We start from the raw sequence: 13,795 nt of genomic DNA, 5'->3' as shown, positions 1-13,795 counted from the left end.
GTCCTGGGTGCTGCTGTCAGCAGACGGTGCAGTAGGGCTGCTAACCGTCATCATCCACTGCTCTCCTGGTGCCAGGAATCCACCTCGCAGGTCCTCTCGTCGTTCTGTATAAATATCTATTCTGGTGGCATACGTCGTCATCCACCGCTTCTGCTGCAACTCTGCTCTCCTGGTGCTATGAATCCACATCTCAGGTGCTCTTGTCGCTCTGTATAAATATCTATTCTCTTGGCATCCATCGTCATCCACTGCTTCCACTGCAACTCTGCTCTCCTGCAGACGCCATACCACAGCAAGCATGGAGCCCGCTCAGCTCACCGCTGCTGCTGTGAGCATTGTAAACACCTCGCACATTATCCTGCAGCATGTGCAGAACCTGCAAAAGCAGGTGAGGAGGCAATGACAGCGCGATCATGATAGTGATGAGGACATGGACACAGACTTCTCTCAAAGCACGGGCCCTAGCAATTTGGACATTGTGGTGGTAATGGGGCAGGTTCCTGCCAAGGAACGCTGATTCTGGGCCCGGGAAACAAGCATAGACTGGTGGGACCGCATAGTGTTGCAGGTCTGGGATGATTCCCAGTGGCTGTGAAACGTTTGCATGAGTAAGGTCACTTTCATGGAACTTTGTGACTTGCTTTCCCCTGCCCTGAAGCACAAGAATCTAAGACGAGAGCAGCCCTCACAGTTGAGAAGTGAGTGGTGATAGCCCTCTGGAAGCTTGCAGTGCCAGATTGCTACCGTTCAGTCGGGAATCAGTTTGGAGTGGGTAAATCTACTGTGGGGGTTGCTGTGATCCAAGTAGCCAACGCAATCACTGAGCTGCTGCTATCAAGGGTAGTGACTCTGGGAAATGTGCAGGTCATAGTGGATGGCTTTGCTGCAATAGGGTTCCCTAACTGTGGTGGGACAACAGACGGAACGCATATCCCTATCTTGGGACCAGACCATCCTGGCAGCCAGTACGTAAACCGCAAGGGGTACTTTTCAATGGGGCTGTAAGCACTTGTGTATCACAAGGGACAGTTGACCGACATCCATGTGGGATGGCCAGGAAAGGTGCACGACGCTGGTGTCTTCAGGAACTCTGATCTGTTTGAACAGCTGCAGGAAGGGACTTACTTCCCAGACCATAAAATTACTGTTGGGGATGTTGAAATGCCTATGGTTCTCCTTGGGGACCCAGCCTACCCGTTAATGCCATGGTTCATGAAGCCATACACAGGCACTCTGGACAGTAGTAAGGAGCAGTTCAACTATAGGCTGAGCAAGTGCAGAATGGTGGTAGAATGTGAATTGGGATGTTTAAAAGCTTGCTGGCACAGTTTACTGACTAGGTTAGACCTCAGCAAAACCAATATTCCCATTGTTATTGCTGCTTGCTGTGTCCTCCACAATATCTGTGAGAGTAAGGGGGAGACATTCATGGTGGGGTGGGAGGTTGAGACAAATCACCTGGCAGCCAGTTTTGAGCAGCCAGACACCAGGGCGATTAGAAGAGCACAGCAGGGTGCGCTGCGCATCAGAGAGGCTTTGAAAACCAGTTTCATGACTGGCCAGGCTACTGTGTGGCAGTTCCGTTTGTTTCTCCTTGATGAAAACACGCCCCCTTGGTTGACTCTACTTCCCTGTAAGCCGACCCACCTCCCCACTTCAATCACCACTTTCAGAGGCAATAAAGTCATTATTGTTTCAAAATCGTGCATTCGTTATTAATTCAACACAAATAGGGGGAAAACTCACAAGGTAGCTCGGGAGGGGTGGGTGAGGAGGGAAGCACCAGGTGGGATGGTGGATGAGGGGAGAAGGGAAGGACAAGGCCACACTACAGTTCAAAACTTATTGTATGAGAGCCTTCTGTTGCTTGGGCAATCCTCTGGGGTGGAGTGCCTGGGTGCCCATAGCCTCCTCTTCCCCCCGACCCCCTGCGTTCTTGGGCATCTGGGTGAGGACGATATGGAACTTGGGGAGGAGGGCAAGCGGTTATACAGAGGCTGCAGAGGCGGTCTGTACTCCTGCTGCCTTTCCTGCAGCTCCACCAGACGCCTGAGCATGTCAGTTTGCTCCCCCATTAGTCTCAGCATTGCATCCTGCCTCCTTTCATCGCGTTCATTTAATGCTTTCCTAGACTCTGCCATTGTTTGCCTCCACACATTCTGCTGGGTTCTTTCAGTGCGTGAGGACTGCACTAGCTCTGAGAACATGTCGTCGTGAGTGCGTTTTTTTTCACCTTCTAATCTGCTCTAGCCTCTGGGCTGGAGATGATAGGGGGAGTGTAGAAACAGTTGCAGCTGCCGGAGATAAAAAAAAAAAGGGAGAGTAGTATTTAAAAAGATACATTTTAGAGAACAAAGGGAAAACTATTTCTCACTGAACCAAGCGATTCACATTACATAGCACATGTGCTTTTGGTACAAGGTCGCATTTTGCCTCTTATATTGAGTGCCTGCTGGTTTGGTGTAAGACATCACACATGCTCAGCTGGGCAACAGAATTCAGCTTGCAGGCAGTCATGGTAAGGCACAGGGTTTCAGCTTCTTCAACATTCATAACATGTGGGAACGGTTTCAAACAGCAGCACCCTCCTTTCCCATACCAAGCAAAGCCCATTGGGTTGGCCATTTAAAAGGAGGGCCTGCGGTTTTAGGGTGAATGTGCAGCACACCACACACACACCCCAATTCTCTGGGATGATTGCTTCACCACCCCCACCCCACCACAAGGCTAGTATCAGGGAAGATCCCTGTCAGCCAAACGCGAACAGCTCAGCATGAACAGGCCTCCCCTTACTGTATGGCTAACAGCGGGGATGATTTCTTTTCAGCCAAAGGCAAACAGCCCAGCAGGAACAGACACCTCTGAATGTCCCCTTAAACAAATGTCACGTATTTCAACCAGGTGACCATGAATGATATCACTCTCCTGAGGCTAACACAAAGAGATAAAGAACGGGTGTTGCTTGAATCCACCAAAGCCTGGGCCCATTTGCTGCAATGCTTTGTTCTGCAGTGATTCCAGACTACTTGCTACTAGCTTGTGGCCTACCATGGAGGACGGAATAAGGCTGCACTCACCAGAAACCTTCTGCAAAAGCTTTTAGTGTACCTCCAGGAGAGCTTCATGGAGATATCCCTGGAGGATTTCCACTCCATCCCGAGACACGTTAACAGACTTTTCCAGTAGCTATACTGGCCGCGAATGCATCCCAAGTCTTCAGGGAAAATTAATAATTAAACATGCTTGCTTTTATACTCTGTATTATATTTACAAAGGTACACTCACCAGAGGTGCCTTCTCTGGCTTCATGGTCCAGGAGCCTGCCTTGGGAGGGTTGGGAGGGTATTGGCTCCAGGGTAATGAACAGTTCCTGGCTGCCGGGGGGAAGGGATTCTCCGCTTGCCTGCTGTGCACTATCCTCAACAACCTCCTCCTCATCTTCATCATCCACAAAATCCTCATCCCTGTTGCGTGAGACTCCCCCCTTGCAGGTGTCCACGGACAGTGATGGGGTAGGGGTAGAGGTCCCTCCTAGAATTGCATGCAGCTCATCATAGAAGCGGCATGTATGGGGCTCTGACCTGGAGTGACCATTTGACTCCTTTGGTTATTGGTAGTCTTGCCTGAGCTCCTTAATTTTCACGCGGCACTGTTCTGTGTCCCTGTTGTAGTCTCTGTCCATCATGCCCTTGGAGATTTTGGCTTATATATTGGCATTTTGTCTTTTGGAACGGAGTTCTGCCTGCATGGATTCTTCTCCCCATACAGCGATCAGATCCAGTACCTCCCATTCGGTCCATGCTGGAGCTCTTTTGCGATTTTGGTACTGCAACATCACCAGTGCTGATGAGCTCTGCATGGTCACCTGTGCTGATCAGCTCGTCACGCTAGCCAAACAGGAAATGAAATTCAAAAGTTCCCAAGGCTTTTCCTGTCTACCTGGCCAGTGCCTCTGAGTTGAGAGCGCTGTCCAGAGCGGTCACAATGGAGCACTCTGGGATAGCTCCCAGAGGCCAATACTGTCAAATTGCGTCCCCATTACCCCAAATTCGACCCAGTGAGGTTGATTTTAGTGCTAAACCCCTCACCGGGGAAGAGTCCAGAAATCGTTTTTAAGAGCCCTTTAAGTCAACACAACAGACTCGGTCGTGTGGACGGGTGCAGGGTTAAATTGACCTAACACTGCTAAATTCAACCTAAACTCGTAGTGTAGACAAGAGCTGAGATACAGACAGAGGGAAAAGGCTGCAAGCAGTGCAGGCTGTTTCTCCCAATTCAGAGACGAGGAATAAGCCAGACCACTTTGATCTCTCTCTCTCTCTCTATGCAGAGAGGCTAAGCTTAGGGAGGAGAATATGCATGCAGGTCTCTGTCGTTGTGAATATAGTTCCCTAAGCGTTGTGTGTCTTTTGGGCAAAATAAATCAGGTTTTGTTCTGAAGAAGCCATTTCTGTCTCACTGCAAACATATGCTATCACGGAATCCCAAAGAGGAACCCTGGCAGGACCCATCCCCAGTTGGGCTTGCTGAATTAGATATGATTGGTATCAAGAGGCTCTAACCAGTGTCCTGCTCTGGGAGTGGATAAATTCAGAGAGCTAAAGGCCCAAGGCCTGACCTCTTTGAGGGGTGCATTCAGAGAGACCCCAAGACAGGGCAGCAATGCAGCTAGTCTGGCATCCATGACAAATGATGCCCTTCATACCATAAACACAGGGATTTTTTCAGCATGCTGCTGTGGGGAAAAAAGTCTGGTCAGTGTAATCTGCTTCCAGCTTGTTGGGCGCTGGCATCTTGAAAGTCATCCTTAGGTGCTGTACTCCCCTTTCAGGAACCATCTCAGCATCAGGCAATGTCCATCACCTACAATTCAGTAAATATTGGGTTTGAAGGATACATCTGGGCATTCAGAACTATTGGATATCCTCAGCTTGTATTTGCATCAAATCTATATAGGGAGCTAATTCAATACAGTTGAGATAGGCAGAATCAAATATTGTTGTTTCAAGGTCATGTGCTGCATTGATTCTGTTCAGCTAATAATACCCTTCGCATCACATTTTTCATGATGTGATGCTCACTTTGGTTACTAGAAAAATACAGACAATGTTAAACAAAATAATAATGGGCTATTGGAAGTAATGCCTTATCCAGGAATTTTTTATTTATAAAGATTTGAAAGACTACTACTTTGGCTGTTTAATTTCACTCATCTCACTGATTTAAATTATTTGAGATTACTCAGGTCAGAAGTGGTGCTTTGTATCCTCAAAGCAGTTTACAAACATTAGCTATTTTTGCAAATGAGAAGAATGAGGCAGAGAGGATAATTGACCTGCCTAAAGCAAGACAGCTGGGGTTAAAAGTCTCTGGCCTAGTCATCCCTGTTGCCCAGTCCTATAAGTGTGTCCCCTCTGTTTCTGACCTCCTGTTGCATACAGTGGAGATTCGCTTACACATTTTAGGAGTGATGAAAAATGGACATGATCACGGAGGCATTAAGATCTCTGTAATACTCAGGAAATGTTGCTCTGGCTTGCAAAGTGCTCATGGGAGCACCTCTGTGGAAATGTATGTGTGGGAAACTTGGAGTATCTTTGAGATTTCTCCCTTCTGTATGTCATTGTCACTCAAATAACACATTAAATCATTTTCCCTATTTTTAGGAAAAGTGAGTAAACAATTTATTGATGTTTCCTTGGGAAGCAAATAAAAAAGTGTGGGAAAAAAAGTACTCCTGGAAACAAGTGTCACAGTGTTTGTGGTTCTGCTCTTTTCTGTAATTGCTTTTATTGTGGTTATGAAAATATTTTTGGAGTTCTTTTTTCCTTTATTTTAAACAAAAAGATAGTGAGGTTTCCTGTCTTCCTTCCCTAGGATTTCCTGCTGCAAATTTTTACTGTGTTTCGAATACTCATACGACCTGAGATGTTTCCAAAAGACTGGACTGTGATGCGTTTGGTTGCTAACAAGTAAGACATTTTTAAATACAGTATAATTAATATTTGAGAGGAGTGAATATACTTGTGAACTATGTATAATAAATATGCAAAATTTCCTTTAAATCTTTCCATTTACAATATTCGATGGACACAAAATATTTTTATAATTCTCCTGATCCTTTCAGTTAATTGTCACATGACCTAACTGGTATCCTTTATACTGTTGAGAATTAATTTTAATCAACTCTTTATAACCTGGAGCCCACTTCAATATGTTTACAGAAAGGCAGTTGTTAATAATTACCATCTCTCTTTTCCAAGTTGCAAATGGCAAATTATTACAGAACTTCATCTAAATAACTGTTTATTAAAATAATAAGTTGGTAATGATTCAGATCTGCTTGTTCCCAAAAGGAAATCAAACTGTTGCAAGAACATTTTTAAAAAAATAGGGCTTGTGAAAAGTGCCCAAATTCATCTTCTCTATTCACAAAACCGGTAGAGGTGCAGCAGTTGTAGTGCAGGCTTCCATCCACTGCCCTGCCAATGTGCCTCAATGACTGTAATGAAGCCACCTCTTTGCTTATTCATTTCTTGCACCTAAGAGACTGCCAACAACATGCCAGTTTTTCCGATGTGAGTACTGATCACTGGCAGCTGGACTGAAACCACCAAACTAATTTCACCAAGATCACTAAACAGCTAAACGTTTTGTTTATAATCCCAAGGGTGACACTTGACAGGAATTAAACCATTATCATTACAGTTATTGTTACTTATTTGTATTGTGGCAGTGCCTGCAGGCTCCAATGATGCTGTACAAACTCATTATAACAGTCCCTGCCTATTATGGCTCAATTCAGCAATACTTGGTGTCCCATGACTGTGTGTCTGTGTGTGAGCATTTGTCAAGCTTTCCTGTGATTTAGGAGGCAAACATTTTCCCTCACTTATTTTTCTCACCTGATTTAATTCTCCTCATCTTGCTGAGTTTAAATTTCAGTGAGAAATGCTAATAATCGAGGAATGGATGTGATCATTTATTTCTTCGTGAGGTTTATGAAAGATGAGGCCGAGAGGGAGAACATATGGCTGAGTAATCATGCTGAGGAAATAAATCGAGAAACGTGAAAGAGAAAAACACAAGAACCTTCAAAATGAGAACGTAGTATAAGAAAGTGTTACATATTTCAGAAACAGCTGGGTTGTCAGATGGCTTGGCAACAGCTGACATGTAGAAGACTGAGATTTAGGAGTGACCTTGACATTCATTCCCCAGATTGACGGTGATCAGATCAGCTAAAGGTGAAGTCTTTGAGCTCTGCGGGGAGGTTATTGGCCCCACCATTATCCTAGTTAGCATCAAGCACTGCTGTTACTGAATTCACATCATGCCATTGATGACTGCCTAGGTGGGAACCATGCGCCCAGCTCCATCACCAAACAAGATAGATACTGGAGTAATGATAATAGCTTATGCTGGGAATTGATTCCATGAGAGAGATTAAGGGAGATAAAAATTCACTTTGATGCTATATTATATGGCGATTTGTGAACAGAAAAATATTCCTGTAGAAAGGGGTTTCTGGATCTTGGCCTCGCCACCATTCTGATAATATTGGCCTGCACCTCTCTTACTGTAAATACCAGAGGCAGCTCTGGCTTGTCTGCAAAACTGGGGGGTGGGGGATGTTGGCCAGGCCGTTTACATCATTGTGCCTCTGACAGGATAATCAAAGTGGAAATTCATCATTCCAACCCTATCCATTGCAATCCTATCTTTTTATACCTGCTTTTGAGGGCAGCATTGAGCCCCTACTCTCTGCTCTGCCTTAGGAAACCAACACATCTGGGTCTTTTTAACCTAATTGGAACCACCTGCTCCATTTATGAAACTCCTCTCCATTTATTAGTCATGTGGAGCAGGGCCCCAGGAAAAGCCCAAAGCTAAGAACTTCTCTTCCTGCACGGAGCCACAGAAGAGTAGCTGAGCCACAATTGCTGAGCCACAACCAGAGCACCTTCCTGAGTCAGGGGAAGGGACTGAGGGGTTGGGTGACATTCTGAGGCTCTAACACACAGCAGATGAGATCACTACAGAGATGCTTGTGGAGTTGTGGGGCAATACTCTTTAGCTCCTGTGGCTCAGCAAACCCAGCTGTTCTCACTGACCTAGGACTCTTCTTGAACTCATTATTCCAATTCACCTCAGCTGTTCTCACTGACCTAGGACTCTTCTTGAACTCATTATTCCAATTCACCTATAATGGGAAGAACTACAAGATGCTAGCCCAGGTTCTTAAGAGCATAGTTGTTGAAAAATCTGGCATCTTTTCTGACTCCCTTCTTTCCAGAAGGAAAATCTGGGTTCTCTAAGGGATATTCCCTTGTACTTGTATTGGATGGGGAGTGGTACCAAGTGGCTAAGACACAAAAGGGAACATCAGACAAGAAAAGAGGCTGGGTCTCCATTAATGACAGCCATCTCCACCAGAGGCAAAAGTAAACCAAAAGGCCAAAAAAACAACCCACCTCCCCCCGCCCCCACAATCCACCAGAATAAAGCTCAAAAGTACTCCAGAGCCTAATTTTTCTTCCAAAAACTGTGGTTCCTCCCCTGAAGAAGGGAAACGCTTTGTTTTGGATTCTGATAACCCAAAACTGGAGAAGTAGGAGAGAGGTTGTGGTGCTTCCCAGGGGAATCCAGGGTTGTGAGGTTCCTCACTACCACCTGCCCTTAGCGTGAGGAAGTCTGCCATGGGTCAGATCCCCAACTCCACTTGCCATGGGCAACCTAACCACTCCACTGTAGACTACAGCCCACACTGTCACACTACAAATTAGCAATTGGCACACTCCCACTCACAAGCCCTCTGAGTGTCTCCCTGGAGCATCCAGCCTCTGGTCCACTGGACATTTGCAGAATTCAGAGATCTGCTGTTTCCAAAGAAATACCCCAGCTTACTAATTCCACCTCCGATACCACTTCCCTCAACACACAGCACTTTGATAGGTTCAGCGTGAAATCGAGTATAAATTTACTTAACAAAGCAAAGAGACTGGCATAGTACCAAGTAGAAGTATTGGAATTAAATGGTTACATATGAAATGAAATCATAACATTCATTTGGGATCCTAGGCTTAGTTAACTGGATGCTCTCATGTCATATAAAGTAACGCTCACCAAAAATCTTTGTACCACTTTGCAGCCAGGTTGGCTGTGATCCCCCTTTCATGAGGCATGTACACTGTCAGTTTGCCTCCCAGGTGAAGGATGCTGTGTGTTTCTTTGCCCCCCCAAGATATAACAGTCCAGTCCTTTGTCTTTACAGCACAGGAGTGTCCTGTATATGAATATTGTTTATTCCTATAGATTTTCTCTCTTGTAGATTTTGCAATCTTTTATATAGGCTCTGGCTAATGTGCAAATAGGATACATTGTGCGGCATACAATACACAACGGCCTGGACAGGGAGATAGGTGTCCATTACCTCCTGCCTGAAAGAAACATGTCTGAAACATGTTACCTCCTAGTGATCTGCCTTAACTCCAAGACCTTAAAAACATAATTTTAGTATAGATAGATAATTCCTTACATATTATATGTACGTACGTTCTACAATAGTTATGATGACCAGTGGGCTACTAGCTCTTGCTGGTTACATGCCACCTAACATTCAGATATCCGACTTAGGGGGTACATGTAAAACCCTGTGCATGCCCTGTGCGAGTTGGCACCAAGGGGTGCCTGAGTCACAAGAGGCTCTTTCCCCAGACATGTTTGAAGCAATAGAGAGGAAGTTGGTGGCCGCCATCACGAGACAACCTGCTCATTCTCTTTCTCTGGCTAACTCCAAAGATAGATATTACCTCTCCAAAAACTAAATAGAATTTGCGATCTTTTTTAAGTCCTCCTTCAGACAGACTTTAGGGAGACTTGGAAACAGAGGGAAAGACCTTAAGCAACAAGCCCTGAAACAACATGGTTCTAGAGTACAAAGATTCTGTTTCCCTTCTCCAGGAAGGGTTCAACAAGATTCACTCATCTCTCACTCCAGACACTTACTGTGACTCTGAGTGTCATTTTATCCATCTTTAGCTTGTAGATCTTCTGGTCTCATTATTCCATGGGGGTGAGAACTTCAGAGTTTTCTCTTAGGGCATGTTTACATTTGGGAAGTGTAATTGCAGCACTTATGGGCACACCTGAGTTACCTTTGATCAAGTCATGTCACTAAAATTAGCAGTGCAGCTGTGGTAGCATGGGCAGTAGTACTGGCTAACTGCTGGAGAATGTACTCAAGGTTCTAGGTGGGATTATACTCAGCCACAATGGCATGAGCTAGCCCTTTTTAGCAAGTATCTTGATTGGGTATGTCTAAGTGTGCTGCAGACCCACTTCTCTGTTGCAGTGCAGACATACCCGTAAAGGACCTGAAACCATTCCAAACAGAAGCGAAGGAGAGTGAAGTTACCCTCCAGAGTGATTCAGTCCCTCAGTTTGTGGTGATCAGAAGCCCAAGTGATGGGAGAATCAGCCACAACTGGACCCCAAATTCTAACAATGGATAGCAATCCATCAGGTTAGGGAATATATCCAGGACAGCACAATGCATAAGGAATGTGGTCAAGGTCAGAAAATCTCCAGACTATCAACTTCCTAGAGATGAGCAGTTGGGACTTAGGATCACTTGAGGAAGGGGCTCTTCCTAGTTCAATCAGACAGAAATTATGGTTGGAGCAGCTGCAGCACTAGGGCTAGATAGGCCCTCCCTCAGCTATGTATGCTTGTGGTGGGAGGGGGGAAGGTAAAGGACGAGGTAAAAGCAACAGCTTCCAGGAAAGATGTAGCCTAGACTCCATCAACAGCAGTCAGATCACCAGAAGCACTGGGGACAGGTGGGAGTCCTATCCTCTCACCCTCCTGTCCCCAGAGTCAAGTCTGAATTGTATCTAGTATTTTCAGGAAGAGGTGTTCAACCACACTGTCTGAGACCAGGGGAGAGGTGTAAACATAGAGAAGCTATAGCACATTACAAATATCTGTCTTTCACTTATTTTTTTCCTCTTTACACATGCAGAACTTCTATTAATTAAAAGCTTCTTGGGTCTTCTGATGCTGAAGGATCCATATTGGGATATATTTTTATTTTGCTGCCCTGGCTCCTGTGAATTTTTTCTTTTTTCACTATCTTGTCAGTAATGATGTGGCATCTGATGTGTATTTTCACATAAGGTCATCCTTAGTTGGATGCTGTCTGCTATAAATCAAAAACAGAGAGGCTTAGGGAGGAGTGTTCTGTACTTAAGGAGCCAAAGATGAATGATTTATGATCAAGCATCCATTGTATGGCAGCTGCTACAATTCTGAGTGCTTGAATTTCCATCACTGACTGACTATCACTGAGTAGCTTTGCAAAATTGCCAAATGTGCACCACCAGAATTGCTGACATATTTTCACTTTGAGAATAGGTGGCACAAAATATGAGTGAACTCTTCCAAAATTTAAGGAACTGAGACAGTTGCAAACAAAAAGAGAGAAATGGTATAAAAATAGGAGAAATAGATATTTTTCAAATGTTGTGTGACAGAAATAGGGACATGGAAAAGATCTTGTCTCTTATGTCTGTCACTTGTAATGACTAAACAATGGAATAAAATAAAAGCCCTCATTCGATACTGTCTTGTTCTGTATAATTTATATAACTGCTCAGACATTAATCTGTAATGGACAAATCAAGACTCCATTATTATATATGCAACAAAAATGGGTAATTACTTAAGCTCCTAAGCATTATTGGCAAGAATGTTGCTATTACAAGTGTATTTTATTCTTCATAATGGAAAATATTATCTTCATGTTTCTGTTCAGTATAACATCTGCTTACTACCTAAGTTAACTGAAACTAAGTGCCATTTTAGCAATGCTTCTAATCATAAACTGCAGCGGAAGACCATGTGGTTGAAGGACTCCTAAATCAGTTATCTTGACTAAGTCCTGGCTGGGATGATTTAGTTAGGAATTGGTCCTGCTTTGAGCAGAGGGTTGGACTAAATGACCTCCTGAAGTCCCTTCCAACCCTGATATTCTATGGTCTACTTCCACAGAGGAATCCAAAATTCTGCGACATGAATGCCATACTATACGGCTGTCAAAAACTGGAAATAACACAGTATTATTCATTTAATTAAATAATCCTTAGGTTAGAATAATTTCCCTTGTCTGGATGATTCTGCTGGTTGGCATCTTTCCAGGGCATTTAACAGACTTGCCTGAATTCCAGAACTGTCATATTTCATTAGCAATGAAGGACAATAATGAAGGGGGGGAGAGATAGCTCAGTGGTTTGAGCATTGGCCTGCTAAACCCAGGGTTGTGAGTTCAATCCTTGAGGGGGCCACTTAGGGATCTGGGGCAAAAATTGATCCTGCTACTGAAGGCAGGGGGCTGGACTCAATGACCTTTCAAGGTCCCTTCCAGTCCTAGGAGATTGGTATATCTCCAGTTATTACCTTTAATATTTCTTGACAATAAAGTGAGGTTTCTGTTACACATTAAGCAGAGATTTGATATTTAAATAATATTCAGGTATAGTATGATATAATGGTGCATTAATCTTTCCACTCCTGATGCACAAGTCGCTTTCATTTAAAAGATCACTTAATTTGCCGAAGTCTCATTTGTCTATATGGTATTAACCAATGTGGTTTCTTTCAGCAGTTTTCTAAATATTAGAAATGCTAGGGCATCTGTCTCTTAAAACCCAATGGGCTATTTTTTAGTTTGTCTTCACTTACGAAAAAAGGCAATGGAAGTTCATATTTATAGTTAAGCAGGTGCTCTGTGAAATAAGCTTTGGTATATTCTGTTTTTTGTGTATATTAAGATCCCAGATATATCATTTGACAACCATAACATCAACTTTTAGAAGATTCTCTTGGTTTCCTCTGAACTTAATATGACCAGGACTGTAATGTCTTTTAGAAAACCTTCTTTTCGTCAATGAAAGCAGAATATACACATGACCCAAAGCACCTGGGTAGTCACATATTAGACACAATTGTGATAATCTTTGTACAGAATATGCCATGTAGATATAATTCAAAAACTAATTCACTGGTCAACAATATCATGGTGAAATGTATGTAGCAACATTATACGTAAAGTTATGAATTCCCCCAGAATGATATTACTAGAACATGTTCAAGACCAGAGCTAGACCTTGCCTAGATAAAGGTGTTAAATAGGTCTGTCGTAAACAAAGGAATGTGGGTTTGCCTCAATTTACATATACACATAAATAGGAAGATCAAGACAGCAGGGAGAGGAAATTGAAAGAAACAGAACAATTTACATTTTGGAAAACACCAGTGGGGGAAAAGAACAGTATAAAGCTTCCTTCACTATCAGACTCCATGTCGCCTTCCTCACAGCTTGAAGAATCCATTTCAAAGGTTCCCTGGATTATATAAGAAAGGGGCAGAGAACTCTAAGTTATCGCTTCCATTTAAGAAGACAAAAGAACTAGCTTCCAGGCGAGATTCTGACTGAGAGGGTGGGGATCATCCATTTTTCTGGAAGACTGGGTGGAAAAAAAACATCTTCAAGAAAGTCTATATCTTGCTAGGTTAAGTGTTTAGTCATTATAAAGCATTTTTTAATTGATCTCATTTAAAATCCTATTTTATTAATAAACTTGTTTTACTTTTAATTTAAACCAACAATACTGTTCTTGAATTAAAGTGTTAGGTAATTTCAATTAAAGTGGTAAGCTGTACATTTTGTGTGTTTAGAGGAGTAAATTAACCTTATTATTTTTCTGAATGGTCTCAGAGGGAGCTGGACATTTCA

At 43.5% G+C, this 13,795-nt stretch overlaps 1 protein-coding gene across 2 annotated transcripts in view; it reads left to right on the top strand.

Annotated features, from left to right (window-relative positions):
- The window catches only part of DOCK4 (dedicator of cytokinesis 4), a 394,664-nt gene that overhangs the window by 302,924 nt on the left and 77,945 nt on the right, over positions 1–13,795 (top strand). For both annotated transcript variants that reach the window (XM_039507024.1, XM_039507017.1), the window contains exon 27: positions 5,878–5,972. In XM_039507024.1, coding sequence (XP_039362958.1) covers positions 5,878–5,972 — 95 coding nt within the window. The remainder of the gene's footprint in view (positions 1–5,877; positions 5,973–13,795) is intronic.

Source organism: Mauremys reevesii, linkage group 1 (genome assembly GCF_016161935.1).
Source record: "Mauremys reevesii isolate NIE-2019 linkage group 1, ASM1616193v1, whole genome shotgun sequence".
Taxonomy (NCBI): domain Eukaryota; kingdom Metazoa; phylum Chordata; order Testudines; family Geoemydidae; genus Mauremys; species Mauremys reevesii.
Note: the sequence above shows the minus strand (reverse complement) of the source record. Positions and strands in the feature narration are given on the sequence as shown.